Source organism: Solanum dulcamara, chromosome 9 (genome assembly GCF_947179165.1).
Source record: "Solanum dulcamara chromosome 9, daSolDulc1.2, whole genome shotgun sequence".
Classification (NCBI taxonomy): domain Eukaryota; kingdom Viridiplantae; phylum Streptophyta; class Magnoliopsida; order Solanales; family Solanaceae; genus Solanum; species Solanum dulcamara.
Genome location: NC_077245.1, coordinates 5,766,708 through 5,781,598, shown reverse-complemented (window position 1 = coordinate 5,781,598; position 14,891 = coordinate 5,766,708). Strand labels below are relative to the sequence as shown.

Here is a 14,891-nt window from a genome sequence, read left to right as displayed (position 1 = left end):
CTATATATGGCTACGCCACTGCTAAAAGTCTGAATATAAAGGCGAATTTAGAATATAATATACGGGTTTATAGGAATTCAATAGATTTAATAGAAATTATATTGAAAATGGATAGATCTTGAATTTTTGACCTCCCTTTGCTATATGGGTAAGTAAACCTTCAAAGTCAAAAATCAAAACATATTAAACTTGAAGATTTCCCCATGGGGCATGCTGGATAAAAAGTTTAAATCACCCATGTTCTAAGGTCATTTTTGTAAATCACTCGTTGTTTTTGGCCATATTTTATACAATAATAATAACTATAACATAACTAATATAAAGAGTTGTACGCAGTCGTATTTTTATCTCGTGAATATAGACTATTTATTTCTAAAATATCCTCGACTCAAGTAATCAAGATTTTCCCATACTTTATACATATTTATAAGTCACTACCTATAAATATTTGATTATAAAAATCAGTTACTTATTATATTATAGTTAACTAACTTGAGATTGTTAAAGAAATTGATAAATTTACTTGGAAAAAAGAGTGAAGCACATCATTATGTGAATAATTAGTATTATCACACAAGAGGGGTGGATGGGACCTGAGTACTGGTGAAAAAATTGAAGAAGCTGATCTAACACTGCCATTTCATAAATGTTGAATTGGAGAATAAGGGGTTCATATTTATGGCCTTTTCTTTTGGAGACAGAACATACCTCCCCAATTGTAGCTATGTCTTTACTTCTCCCTCCTTAATGTTCACTTTTCTTCTACCTTTCCTTTTGTCAAAAGTACTACAACCTTCTCAAAATTACTCTCATGTGCCTACAAGTGTAAGCCACTTATTTGATGTTTTGTACCTATTTTAGAGCTCAATTATTTTGAATTATTTGCGTCCAGAAATTTTACTTCGGGAATTATTTTATATCTAAAGCTTGATCTCTAGATTTCTAATTATACAATTCCAACACAATCACTATTCAAAAGTGTTAAATGGCTATTTCTATTGATATTTTGATTGAATCGGTGTGAAAATAAAAAAAGAAGTAAATGTTTCATATGCAAACTTAGAAAATTTCCCACTATTTTAGTGAGAATCTATTTCTCATCATGCATTTTATGAGTGAGTTGGTTCAATGAAAAATAAATGAAAAAATGTTGTTTTATAGCCTAAAATTTTCAATTATTGCTATAGAAAACATTTGATTGTGTAAGCAAGTTATTACTATACGTACACTCTTGTCGCTATTATTTTTCTTTTAAACTATCATTTATATTTCTCCATAAAAGTCTCACTTAATTAGTACTCCGGCCACTAGTTGGAACACAAGTATAGGTTTAAAATTTATATACTAATAAATGACGTTTTGTTCATGTATAACGACAAAAAGAATTGAAATTAATTTTGGTTGCCAAACTTACTATTACATATTTTGGACTGGAGGACAGTAGCTTTTACTGGTTCAACAGAAATTAATATTTTTGATATGAAATAATATATATTAGTTCGGTTATCCTGGTGAAAGTTCAATTTCCTCCCACATTGCCCCCCCTTTTTTGTTTATAAAAAAGAAACATTAGTCCACTAATAAAATTCTCTTCTCGAATTACGGAACTAGTTCGAATTTAGCAATCTACTATATCTTTTCAAAACATTAATGCAAAGCATAATTTAATTAGCTAGGAATTAGAAAGTCTATTAATATATTATTTTGACTAAAAATCCTATTTAAAACTACTTTATTGCTTTATTTGTTCTGTATTTGCTATTTTGTAGACACATTTTTCTGCAATTTTGTTTCGAAAACAGTTTTGTCGAGCTGAAAGTATATCGAAAATAACTTTTTGTTCCTCACAAAATAGAGTTAAAGTTTGTGTACATCTTATCCTCCCAAATAACTTGTGGAATTACAGTGAATTCATAATTATTATACCAAATATATACCGAACAAATTTAATTTCTACTCCAACTTTGAACCATTCTTCCAACTAAAACATCAGAAAACTTGAACCAGAGATTTGCATTTATTTATTTTTTCACCTAGGGTTTAACTTTTAACCTAGCCAAAAAGCAATCTAGTTAACTTACCAATACTATAAAAGCCTTCTATGTTTGGCATAGAAACAATAATGTCACACATCCGATTTAAGAGTTTTTGGCCTGCCAATTTTCACGTGGAAATGGAGACTTATGTGGTAAAAAAAAAAAAAAGGGACCACTTATTTATTTTCTTGTAACAAATTTTCAACTATTTACATATTATTATTATTATTAAAAATATAAAATAAAAAACAGTTTCATGATAGGAAACAAGGTCCCTCTAGAGGGAACATTATATATATATTATATATTGTGGTCTTACCATATCATATAGTCCTTTTCTGAAAAATCTACTTAGTGTTATTAACTCCTTGAAAACGAATCAACATATTTTGTGTAGTTGTAGAATTGTCCCATTCTTTACCAGCTGACATACTGCTGTTTTATTGTACGGTTTCGTTTTTTTCTTTGTTTTTTCTTATTGTTTTCGAAAGAAAATCTTCTTAAATCTTTGAGCATATATAAGATATGCTTGTAATGTTATTTATATATTAATACTACTCGACTTTCACTCACTTTCTTCAATTTTACGTGGTCCTCAAATAAAATAAATATATGTTTGTGGTCCGCTTTGCCGCTTATATCCATTTTTGTTTATAGACTAAAATGTTTAAGCTTTTAATAAGATGCATGTAAATTGACGTGGACATAACAATTATTTTTAAAAAATAAACATGTATTAGCTTGTCTTACTTTTTTATGTTTCCAAACAAATCTCATACTTTATGAAATTATTGTATATATGTAAATTTTTCTTAGGGGACCGTGTAGTGAAATAATAATTTTACATTGTGAAGGTAAACAAAAATAACCGTCTTTTACATTGTTGGAATTGGTTTGTCGAAAATATTTATGACAATTTTACTAAAAAATTTACATATTTTTTACGATCTCTCAGATAAGGGAATCATACTAAATTTATTGACTTTTGAGTTATAAAATAGAACTATGCGACTTTTTGAGAGAGTTATCCATAATTGAGTTGAGTTATCTCAGGGGTGAATTTACATAGCTTGGAAGGGGGTGCCATGACATCCCCTGATCTTGGTTGAAAATCTGAATATATATATATATATTTATAAAGAAAGTATAAATATTAAACGTGACACTCTTAGAAATAATGAGTCTTGAGGTGTCAGTGGTTAAAGTTCAGGTTTACCGCAATAGGGATGGAAGTTTGAATCCTGTTGTGGGATATATTTTCTTAAAACTTTTTTTTATCATGCAAAACCTCGATTGTGAATTTATTGTAAAAAAAATTGTGAATAAGAATATTAGAACCCAAGACCTCTTATAAGTAAAATCTTAATTAAACCAATAAAATAAGTAAAAATTTTGTATGTAAATTTGCTAATAAATATTAAGTACTATCTTACTCACTAGAATTTTTGTCATATATTAATATTTAAAGCAGCGTGACACCCAAAAATTTAAAATCATAAATTCGCCTCTGATTATCCCCATTTTAGCATTATAATTTCTTAATGTGTATATATATGAAAGGATATATTGTTAGACAATGAAGAATATTGTGATAACATTTGAAGTAGACATTGCATGGAGGACAAAAATGGTTAATTATTAGCTGATTAGGTGCTGTCTTACATAATACATAGTAATGGTTTTGCTTTAATTTATTATACTACATAGCTGTCCACAACCGATTAAGTAATCATTGTTTTTGACTATAAACCAAAAGGTGACAAACTTCAAATCACATTATTTAGTAAGGTAGCTTTTATTGTTATTATATATATAGAATTTAGAAGTATCCAAATTTACTTTCCCATTTTTTCCACAAAGGTTTCAATCCTTTTGACCATTACAATGACCTTTCAACAAGAAAATTAATCAATTATACATGTTCTCTCCTTCATATATGCCTTCTTTTATTCATTGACCATTCAATTATTATGTAAAATACACACTTCTCAATTTTTCCTCTTCAATCACTTCTATATATCCTTTTTTCCATTTTAAATTTTGGATGGATTTTAAATGTTTTATAAGTATGTATAAACTTTCTGTGTTGGTAGATTTTGCATTATTTTTCTTCCGCTATATAAATGCAAATATCACTATTCTTTAAAAAACATTATAGTTAATAGTTTATGGAAGTAGCTTAATATAACCTATTCTTCCATAGATTTAAGCAGTAGGTTAGTTACATATTTATATTTATTATAGAGAAATACATGTAATTACAGTATAAATATCTATAAAATATCTCACGTTATGCTGGTCCAAAGAAAGGTCATATATACCCTTCTTCAAAGGGAACAATGTAGGAGTCTGCTTTTGACATTACTAATTTTACGATTTGAACTCATAACTTATAAATTATATAGAGATAACTTTATTATTGCTTCAAAATTCTGTTTGAATGAACTTTATAAATACACATATACTTCCTCTGTTTCAATTTGTTTATGTTACTTTCCTTCTTAGTCCGTTTAAAATAAATATCTCTTTATTTTTTTGTAAACTTTTTAATTCTAACTTTTCACGTGATATGTTTATGACCATAAGATTAAAGATTATTTATATATATTTTACATATTTTTAGCTTAAGGCCACAAGATTAAAAAGTCTTCTTCAATTTTTTATATTTTATATCAATTTAAAATCAGACAAAGAAATTTAATAGTAGGGAGCTAGTAATATATACATTAAGATTACTGTATAAACCACAAAGTCTTCTTCATTTATAAATTAGTTCTTGTGGCCACTAAATACCCTACTTTAAAAGTTTATGCGCAATTATGGCCAGCTAATGAAGTTATTGATAAGGATAGAACAATAACATCATGATTATGAAGATCAGGTACAATATGAGGGCACTACCCACCTTGTCATTTCATTTTGGGTCCACTCTTTAACTTTTGGACCATTTTTGTACTGTCCATGCAGTATCTAACTTTGTCCTAATTTGAAACATATATGACATTAATTAGTGAAACATGCACTCACTATGAATCAACAAAGCATTAATTTCCTCTTTTACTCATAATTAGTGGCTAGGTTGTCACTTTGTTACTCCCCATCCCAAAATAAGTACTGTGAGTATCATTTATCAACAACAAAAAATCAAAATAATTGTTGCTTTATAAATTCAACAAAAAAATAATAGTTGTTTTCAATTATATCCGATCCTTGTATTAAAGAACTACTTCGTAATAGTGTTCAATTTTTAAGAAAGATAAATAAGTATATTATACATTCTATTTATTACTTATTATTTTTAATCAACACTTATTTTGGAACGGAGGAAATATTGAATACTCCCTCCGTCCCATATTAGTTGATCATTATACTAAAATAGTTGTCCCATATTAGTTGTCTATCTTACTAAATCAAGAAAATATTAATTAAATTTTTTTTATATTACCTTTATAAGTATTTCTTTTTATAAGTGTTCACATTTGTTTGTAAAATTCTCAAAAAACTTTTTAAGGGGTGAATTGGTAATAATTATTTTCTTATTTATAATTTATTAAACATCGTGCAAAATGAAGAGTGATCAACTAATATTTGACGGAGAAAGTAACAAGCAAAAATTAGCATTATTTGTTACATATTCCTTCTTTCCCGGCATCATATCCTCTTTGTCTCTAATAATGCAAATTTACCATTACTCAAACTTTCTCAATGGTAATTTTAGCTCAAGTACGTGCACAAAAAGGCACATTCACACGTGTGAGTAAAAATAATAAGGAAGATCAATTAATAATAAACTTCTTTAGGCTAATTAGTGCCACATCAACTCATCAAAGACATGGAATTGCTTTTAGGTACAAGTAAGTGGTCTTTGAAAAGTTAAAGTGATTTTTTAACTAAGCTATGGCTCATCAAAAAGGAGACAAAGTTGTAACTAATTATGACCTATAAATCCTTAAAAAAGCATTCAATCCAAGAATCTCCTTCTTTCCAATACTTTTTGAAATATGAGAGGGAATGTTTGTTGCCTTTAGCTCAATGAGAAGAAAAGAAAAAGATATGGGAATGATGGTGTTATCAATATGAGAATGCCATAATTTGGTCAAAGGATATACTTTTTTTCCCTTTTCTTTTGCATTACTGTGAAACATGAGTAAAATTAGTTTTGTGTACTTGATCAAGAATCCACAAAGGAAAGAAAAAAAGTGGATTGAATAATAAAATGGGGTCATCTTAAATTCTCTCATATTATTATTTGAACTTTCATCATGAGATTAGACCCTCCATAACATAAAACTTAATAGGTGATGGATTGACAAGTACAACACGTCTTTAATCCAATTTGCATATTCAAGAATATGAAGTTATTTTTGTTAAGCATTTGGATTAGTTGAGCGACAAAACAAATACAAGACACCAAATAAGAATAAAAGAACATAATACTAATTACCTCCATTTCTTGCAGAATGTAATACTAAGGATGCTTAGAAGAGTTTTTTTTTTTTCGAGTTTGAAAAAGTTTCCAATACATAGTTACAGACAGGTAACCTGGTCCCCCCACCTAGTCTGTCCATTAGTACCCTAAAGTCATCCACTTACATTCAAAATTAGGAAAAAAAATATAAAAATACTTACTAAAATCCGACATCTTCCTTTGTTTTCTTTTCCTTTTCACCTTTTTTCAACCAACCACTACCAATTTGTTTTCTTTTTCTTGTTCATGCAAAAAAAAAAAGGCAAGTTACAACATGTAACCAAAAAAGCAATAGTTGCATTTTTTCTCATGCATCATTCAAAGCTGCAAACACTGGAAGGTGAGCCATGGAGACTGGAATTGGCCTCAATTGAGCTGAGGGAATACAAGCGTTGACAGTACTAGCAACCGAGGGGACGACGAATTTTGTAGGCTTTGCAAAGACTAATGAGGCAGTAGCACTTTTATCAGGACTTGCTTCTCTTGAACTACCAAGACTTGTTACCAAAGATGAAGCATTTGAAAAGTGGTTACCAATCTTGTTCTGTTGATCATGATCAAGAATTGTGGCATGATTACTTGAATTATTCATTGAATCTATGCCAATCAAATCTTGTAATGCCATGGAGAATGATGTGGGGCTTCGATAATTCGATCCTAGAGAAGGATTAGATGTTTGATACAACATCATTTTCCAATCTGTGATATTCCCATTGTTGTCATTTTGAACACATTCCTCATTCTTCTGACCACCACCACCACTTATGTTGTTGTTGTATTCAATTGACTCTCTTGGCTCTCTTTCTTTGGTTCTCCTAGCTAATTCACCAGCAGGTAGAGTATTACTAGCCATGATTTTTTCAACGTCATATCGCGATATGTCAAAGTTTGTAACAGCATTTACACCCCTGAATTTGATTGCAGCAACATCATAAGCTTCTGCAGCTTCTTCTTGTGTGCCTAAAAATATTAAAATGACTCTTAGAAAATACACAAATTATGTCATACACTGAGAAAGAACTTTTCTTTTTCTCTTTATTATGTGATCACAAGGAAGAAAACAGCTTTTGGGAAAGTTTTTCAGTCCCACCAAGTATAAGAAATACACCAGCAAAGTAACAGCATATAGTCAGCCTTTGAAGACAAGCATTACTAGTAGTGGATAAAAAAGATACTACATGGTAACAGAAAGGAAAGAGTCTTATTACTTGTAATCTTTAATGAGATTATATATAATATACATGTTTAAAAGACTAAATCAATGTAAAAGAGTTTGCAAGAATTTACTAAAAGTGCCAAGATAAAGATCTTTGTTCCCTGCAACTCTCCCAATTCTAGCCTGCCATCTTCCATGTTGATGGTGCCTGTTATAAGAGAAAAAAAAATTAATACTATTGCACGAGGTACGGGTAAGGTTTGCGTACACTACCCATTTGTGGATTTCACCGAATATGTTTATGTTGTTTCACACAATAATTATTCATATGATATTTTAAGTATACCTTGTCACTCCTCTGTAAATTGAAGCCCCTCTTGAGAATCCACTACTTTTCCTGTATAATAATAATGATTAGAACACAAAAGAATACAACACAAGAATATATAAGACTAAATTTTGAGTAGTAACAAAACTCACCTTCTCAAGTGTGCAACGTATTCTTGCCTGGTCATATTCTTCATTTCATCTAGTTCTTTCTGATAGTTTTCTAACTGTAAAAAGGAGCCAAGAAAATTGTTGTCTCCTGTAAGCGCAAGACATTAAATTCAATAACTTGACTTGATTAATTACACTTACTGGAAAATTAATGTGAGTTGAAGGACCCCAGTATTTTAGTGCAGCTTGATCATATGCTCTTGCAGCTTTTTCTTCCATATCATAGCCACCTAAATTCCACATCATTTTTTTAGTTTAGTGCTAAGTAAAGAATATAAAAGAATGTTTCTTAAAATTTTGATGTTGACAATGTTCCTTACCAAGATAAACTGAAATAAGGAGTTGATTAGAATAGCATATCCCCACATCAAGCAGATACATGACAAAAAATTCATAACAATGGTCAGACTGTGAACAGAATGGGGCCAAAAAAAATGGCAGCCAAAGAGAAACATAAACCAAACATTTATGTGGATTGAATATAAATTTCATATTAGCTAACCTTGTCTCCCTTTCCTGGTCTGCCCTTCCTTCTTGCAACTATTATCCCACAAATGTGCCTCATACCTACCTGTCCACCTATGTCTGGTTGAAATCATATTCACATAATGTCATTTGAAAATCTTACAATAAAGTAGATATGAAGATTAACAAATCAAAAAAAGGGCAAATCTTTCCAACTGGAAGCAACTAGTATTCACATTTGAATAAAAATAAAATGACAAACACCTTGCATACCATTCAAAGACATGAGAAATAGTAACCCCATAAACTAAAATATTAAAATAAATGTAAGAAATGGACTGACCTAGTAACACCTCTATACTGAGAAGTTCTCTGACCAAATGTGTCAATGGATTTCCTGTGGACAGGTTGTTTTTGAGAAACTTTACCAGAAGCCCTCTTCTTTGATTCTACAGCTACACATTCCAGCCCAGTAGGAGAAATTTGTCTTGGAGTGACACAGCTGGACTGAGAACCAGGATTCATAGACAAGCTTAAAGACTGCAAATCATTACAACCAACGGTACCACCACCAGAACCAGAAGTACCACCAACACCAGCTGCTGCTGCTGCAGCAGCAACCATGCTGCAGGTAGCATTTATGTGTTGGTCAATAGCATGTTGTTCTGCATAGTGGCCCCAACTTTTCAGCTCATTTCCAGTGATTTGTGCATCACAGTTTGAAATATGAGTTGGTTTTGTTTCTTCCAACAGTGATTCTTGGTTATACATGCTATGACAATGCATGGGAGAATAGTAAGGATGGTGACTATGAACTTGAATCTCTTCATCATTTTGGTGATAATATAAGCTGTCTAAGCTTAAAGCCATAGCCTCCCTATCATGACTTCCATATTGACTTGTCCCCATAGTTGCACCACCTAAAAAGTCCTCAAGCTTAGGTGAAGAGCTTTGCACCATAGCTTTTTTAACAACGATTAGTAAAAGGGGTAACAAGAAACGTGAAAAAGATTAAATTTTTATAAGCAAATTAAATTAAACTAAACTAACCATCAGCATGAGATCTTGATAGAGCTTCCATTATGCAAAGAGAACCATCAGATTTTAGTGGCATGACAGATAAGGAAGAATGAAAGGGATTATTTTCATAACAGAGAGCAGAGGTTGTTGACACATTCATAGGAGGAGGAGGAGAAGATGAAAGATAGAAACTTTGAGCAAATTGATGTTGATGTTGAGTTTCAGAAGAATTAGTAACCTCCATTTTCATGTGGGGTGAGAGAGAAAAACCCAACCAGTTACTATTAGCTGCTGCACTGTTATGATTATTATTACAACTATTATTACTGCTGCTGTTGTTGTTGCTGCTTCTGCTATCATCATTCATGGACTTCATCTTCTTGTAAGTTGTAAAGTTATATTCTTTCTGTTGTTCAAGGCAGTTCACAATCATTAGGAAAAAATAGAGTAATCATTTCAAAACAAGAAAGGTTTTTTAAAAAAAATAAAAAAAAATAAAAAAATCATACCTTTAAAATTTCAAGATTCAGCAAGAACTTATGAACCCCAAGAAAATATTTTTGCTCCACTCACACAAGTAAAAGAGGAAAAGAAGTCTTCACTTCACTTCAATCTAGGTGAGGAAAAGAGCCCAAAACTCTCTTTGTTGTAGTTTCTCATTCTTTTTTTTTTCTTTTCTTTTCTTTCTTACTCTTAAAAAGAGAACAAAAACTGGACCTTTTAAACTAAACAAAGAGAATGAGTTTCAGCAAGCAATGTTGGATAGCACCTCTGCATTCCATATAGCCATAGGGATCTGTGTAAATAGATATTCTATCTCACTACCCATATACTATATGCTTTTTTTTTTAAAAAAATAATCTTTTTTCTTAACTAAGCTTAGTGATACCCAAGATTCAGACCAAGAAAAGGGGAAAAATGTCCAACAGCCCAAGTTGTTAGTGGAGTATGTTTTTTCTCAACTTAATGGAAACCCCAGTATTTATTTAAACCATAAATGAAGAAACTAACATGAGCAAAGGTTATATTTGGCTTTTTGTTTATTTTTATTATTATAGAAAAAGGCAAGCAATCACCAAGATTGAAGAAGGTGTGCGTGGGGGAGGGGAAGGGGGGAGGCCACTTCAATCTAGTGGGAAATAAAGAACCAATGGGGAAGGAGAATGGTCAGAGATAAATATCAGTAATCAAAAGAAAGAAATTTGCTTTTTGTACAGAAAATGTAAGGAAAAAAATAAAAATAAAGGAGGAAAAACAAAATGTTAATAGTAGGAGTAGTAGCATAAAGGCAGAGAGGGTTTTGGATAGATTTGATTGAGGGGCAAAGGGCAGGACATCCTGCCCATCCAGTCACTTCATACAGTACAACACCTCCCACTCCCTACTTTCATTCTGTAATTTTTTTCAGTTCACAGATGTTAACCATTTTCAAAAACTTAACGCGTTTGGACATAAAAATCGTAATATTTAGAAAAATATAGTAGTATTTGAAATTATATTTATTTTCAAGTTAAAAATGTTATTAAGAAATAGAAAACCAGAAGTTAAGTTTCACATGAATATGAATTGAAATAGTTTTTGAATTTTTTATGAATGATTTTGAATGAAAATTGTGAAAATAACTTTTAAAAATTCTTCAACTTTTGAATAATTATGATAATTCTATGTCTAAACAATTTCTCTGATAAAGAAAAATAGGTGAAAATTATGCAAGGCCGAACGGCCCCTTAGTCATTTCCTTTTTTACGTTTGAGTTTGTTTTGGTATAACCATATGATATACATAAATTTGATTCATTTAAATTTGTGTCGAGTAAAATTTATCAAAAATAAAAAGTGTTGCGTATTAAAACTTTTAGAAACCGAATTCGAATCTCGTTAAAAATAGACTGACCATATTTATTCTACCATACATTTTGATGGTACTACGCTTCATGTAAACAAGGGTATTAGAATTTAGAACCATTAATTCCAATATAAAATCTTGTATAATATGATATAATACTTGACTGACCGGATAAGAAATATTAATAGTAGTAGTTAAATAATATAGTGCAGTATTTAGTTGATAGGATTAAGTAATGCTTGTATTCCTAGGTTATCAGATTATGTTTGTGCGGAATAGTTATATGTTGTTGGAGTCTTGGAGATAACATAATTTGATGGTGTAACAATATTATCTAATTTCACTATAGAGGGTTGAGACGAGTAAGCTCAAAATCCAAATAAAACGAAAATAAAATGGAAACAATATAAGTAAATAGATATATATAAAAATGCGAAAGTCTTAATCATCTGTAAAACCACAAAGGATTGGTTTGTCACATGTATCAGACTTCTAAAACAATAGAACTAAAATAAATATGTCTTAAAAATATAGTTGTCTCTCTAATTGAACAAAGCATGAAAAAGAAGCAAGAGAGATCGCCGACGTCAATAGTTACCTCTCAAAATACTCTAAAAGCCGCGGATGAAGAAAGGAGAAATCTGGATCACTATCCGGATTCAGAACCTATGCAGGTGTAGATAGTAAAGGATGAGTACCAAATAACACATACGTAGCAATTAATACAATAAACGCATGTAAAGCTAAATAGAACGAGCACTCCTCACACCACATTCAAACCTCCATAACTACGATCTGCAAGCAGAATAACCTAATCTAACAGTCTATGTGCAAATATAACTCATGTAGTACAAAGTCAAATATGTTTCCTAAACTCCAAATGGATAGTATCAAGTCACACTTGTTTCAGTTTCAGTAGCACACAGAGCAAGGGTAATTACTTATATACTCAAATCAATGCAATACAATGAAATGCAATGAATATCCAATGTGATGTAAAAATAACAACCACAGCGCGTAGCACGTTCCACGTATGCAAAATATAACAATCACGGCGTGTGATAGTTCCTCGATGCAATAATATAACAACCACGGCATGTGGCACGTCCTTCGATGTAATAATATAACAACCACATCATGTGACACATCCTTCAATGCAATAATATAACAACCACGGTGTGTGGCACGTCCCTCGAATCCTCTTTGTTTTCCTCTTTCATTATCACTTAGCCAAAACCATTTCACATCAGCGAATTCATTAAGTGGGACTTCAATGATATACATCAACCCAAATGCAAACGAGAATATTCATGCAATTGATGGGAAGGAATGAAGTCCAACATCTTATACAATTCATGTCTGAGATATCATAGTGTAAGCTTCACAACAAGACAACAGAGTCAGATAGATCAAATAACTCGATTCATTAGATAAATTTTTCCTTTCTAAATCTCCGAAAGCTCAATTTTTAAAAGTGTTTTCATGATTCGTGATCATCCCATTACCAAATTCAATCAAATCACATAACAAGTAACAAGAATACACGTTCTAAAAAGTTTACGAAGGTTTAGAGCTTCTCTTGCCTGAATATCGCACCCAACTACTCTGGAACTTGAATCTTTCCCTTTCATCTATGCTTCGAATCGTAGGAATCTAATCAAATATATTTTCAATCAAATTACGAAATTAACGATACCGGATCATACTTTTTGAATTCGGGTCAAAATCGACCCAAATATCCAATTTTGAAAACGAAAATTAAATTTGAAAATTCTTACATGAAAATGCTCTTTGAAGTATTAGGAATCTATTGTCAAAAACCATTTTGAAAATGAGGTTGAAATTAGTTCACAAACTCGAATTTTGTAAAATTCTTGGTTCAAGTAAAAAACCTCAAAATTGAATTCTCAAAACAATGAATTTAAGCCTAAAATCACCAAATAATAGCTGGATATTGAAGTATTTAAGTCAAAAACACTTACCCAATGAATTCTCAAAAAACTCCTCACCAAATCTTCTCTATCGATCTCTAAAGTTCAAAAATGGAGTAAAATAGTCATTTCCTGTCTTTTTGGAGAAAAGCCACTATTTAGGGGTTTTTAACCCTTTGTGATAGCGGCTCACTAAGCCTACGCGAACTCGATGAAGGAAGGTTGGACCCTTCGCGAAAGCAGATAGAGCTCCGCGAACACGAAGGTAACTGACCTCTACCCTTCACGAAAGCGACGACCCTCCGCAAATGCGAAGGTTAAAAAGCTGACCCTTCTCGAACGCGGTTAGGAGGGTCCGCGAATGCAAAGTACAATAGTGCAACAGATATCAGCAATTTCAAACAAGTCTCAAAGTCACGGGATCGACTCTCGAGATTCGTTCGGAATTCTGTACACACAAATCATATATGCATCCCTACTAAATTCGATTTTTCAGACTCAATGGAATATCAAAATTCGAATTCGATATTTTTTGACCAAAAACTCGATAAGTCGCAATTAAACTAACTTTAAACCTCGAAACACCAAAACGAACTCGGAAATATTCAACCAAGACTACCCATATAATCAAAATCATCCCTCGAATCCAACGTTGTTGTCATAATTCAATTTCGAACATCGAGTCCCCAAATGTTGATCAAAATCAACCCATGATCAAAATTTCAAGAATTACCAACTGATGACCTCAAATCTTTGTTACAACTCCAAATCTAATTCCATCAACTCTTCTGACCAACTTCCACATTCCGGAGCTGCTGGAATCGATGGAATTCCATTCCGAGATTCGCAGATTCGGTTGGTTCCAAATACCACTTCTGAACACTTTAAGCCTTTAAAACTCAAAAACTTTTAAAACTTCATCTTTTCAAAGAATTTCCCAAAAGCAGCCCCCAACACAGATTAAAAATGACTCGGGACAACTATCGGAAGGGATAAAATAATCATTTTACAAAAAAATTTGAAAATGACTTTCAGGATCATTACACAACTTTTTCACCATATCAATTTTTTTTGGGTATAATAAACTTTTTAGTAGTATTCCTTAAAAAATATCTACATATTATTATTTATTATAGTGGATTCAAAATTCAAAGTTTAAGAATTCAATAATGATCTTTAAGTTAATATATAATTTTTGAGCAACAATTACTTTGTTTACGCAAACTTATATATGTAACTATGTAAATCTAGAACCCCTGATTGTCTATTGTAAATACCGTCTATAGAAACTTTTCTTTATTAATTATTTTTATATTTTTTGTTTGATAAGGATATCAAATAAAATAATTTTTCCTTTTTTCAAATTTTCTTTTTAAAACGAGAATGTTACCGACATTAAAAAGGAAATAAGAAAAGAAAAATGATATATATTATTAGCATTTAAGACTTATACCAACCTTATGACAAAAACA

The 14,891-nt window shown here is 31.2% G+C and overlaps 1 protein-coding gene across 1 annotated transcript; it reads right to left on the bottom strand.

Annotated features, from left to right (window-relative positions):
• Positions 1-6,511: 6,511 nt before the first annotated feature.
• LOC129903300 (AP2-like ethylene-responsive transcription factor ANT) lies at positions 6,512-10,654 on the bottom strand. The gene is made up of 10 exons (XM_055978820.1): positions 10,153-10,654; positions 9,674-10,049; positions 8,967-9,585; positions 8,661-8,743; positions 8,479-8,487; positions 8,300-8,388; positions 8,141-8,214; positions 8,007-8,057; positions 7,792-7,868; positions 6,512-7,464 (listed from the first exon to the last, which is right to left on the bottom strand). Exons 2-10 carry the CDS (start codon positions 10,017-10,019, stop codon positions 6,812-6,814), a joined length of 2,001 nt encoding a protein of 666 aa, XP_055834795.1. The 5' UTR covers positions 10,020-10,049; positions 10,153-10,654; the 3' UTR covers positions 6,512-6,811.
• Between the last annotated feature and the right edge of the window lie 4,237 nt (positions 10,655-14,891).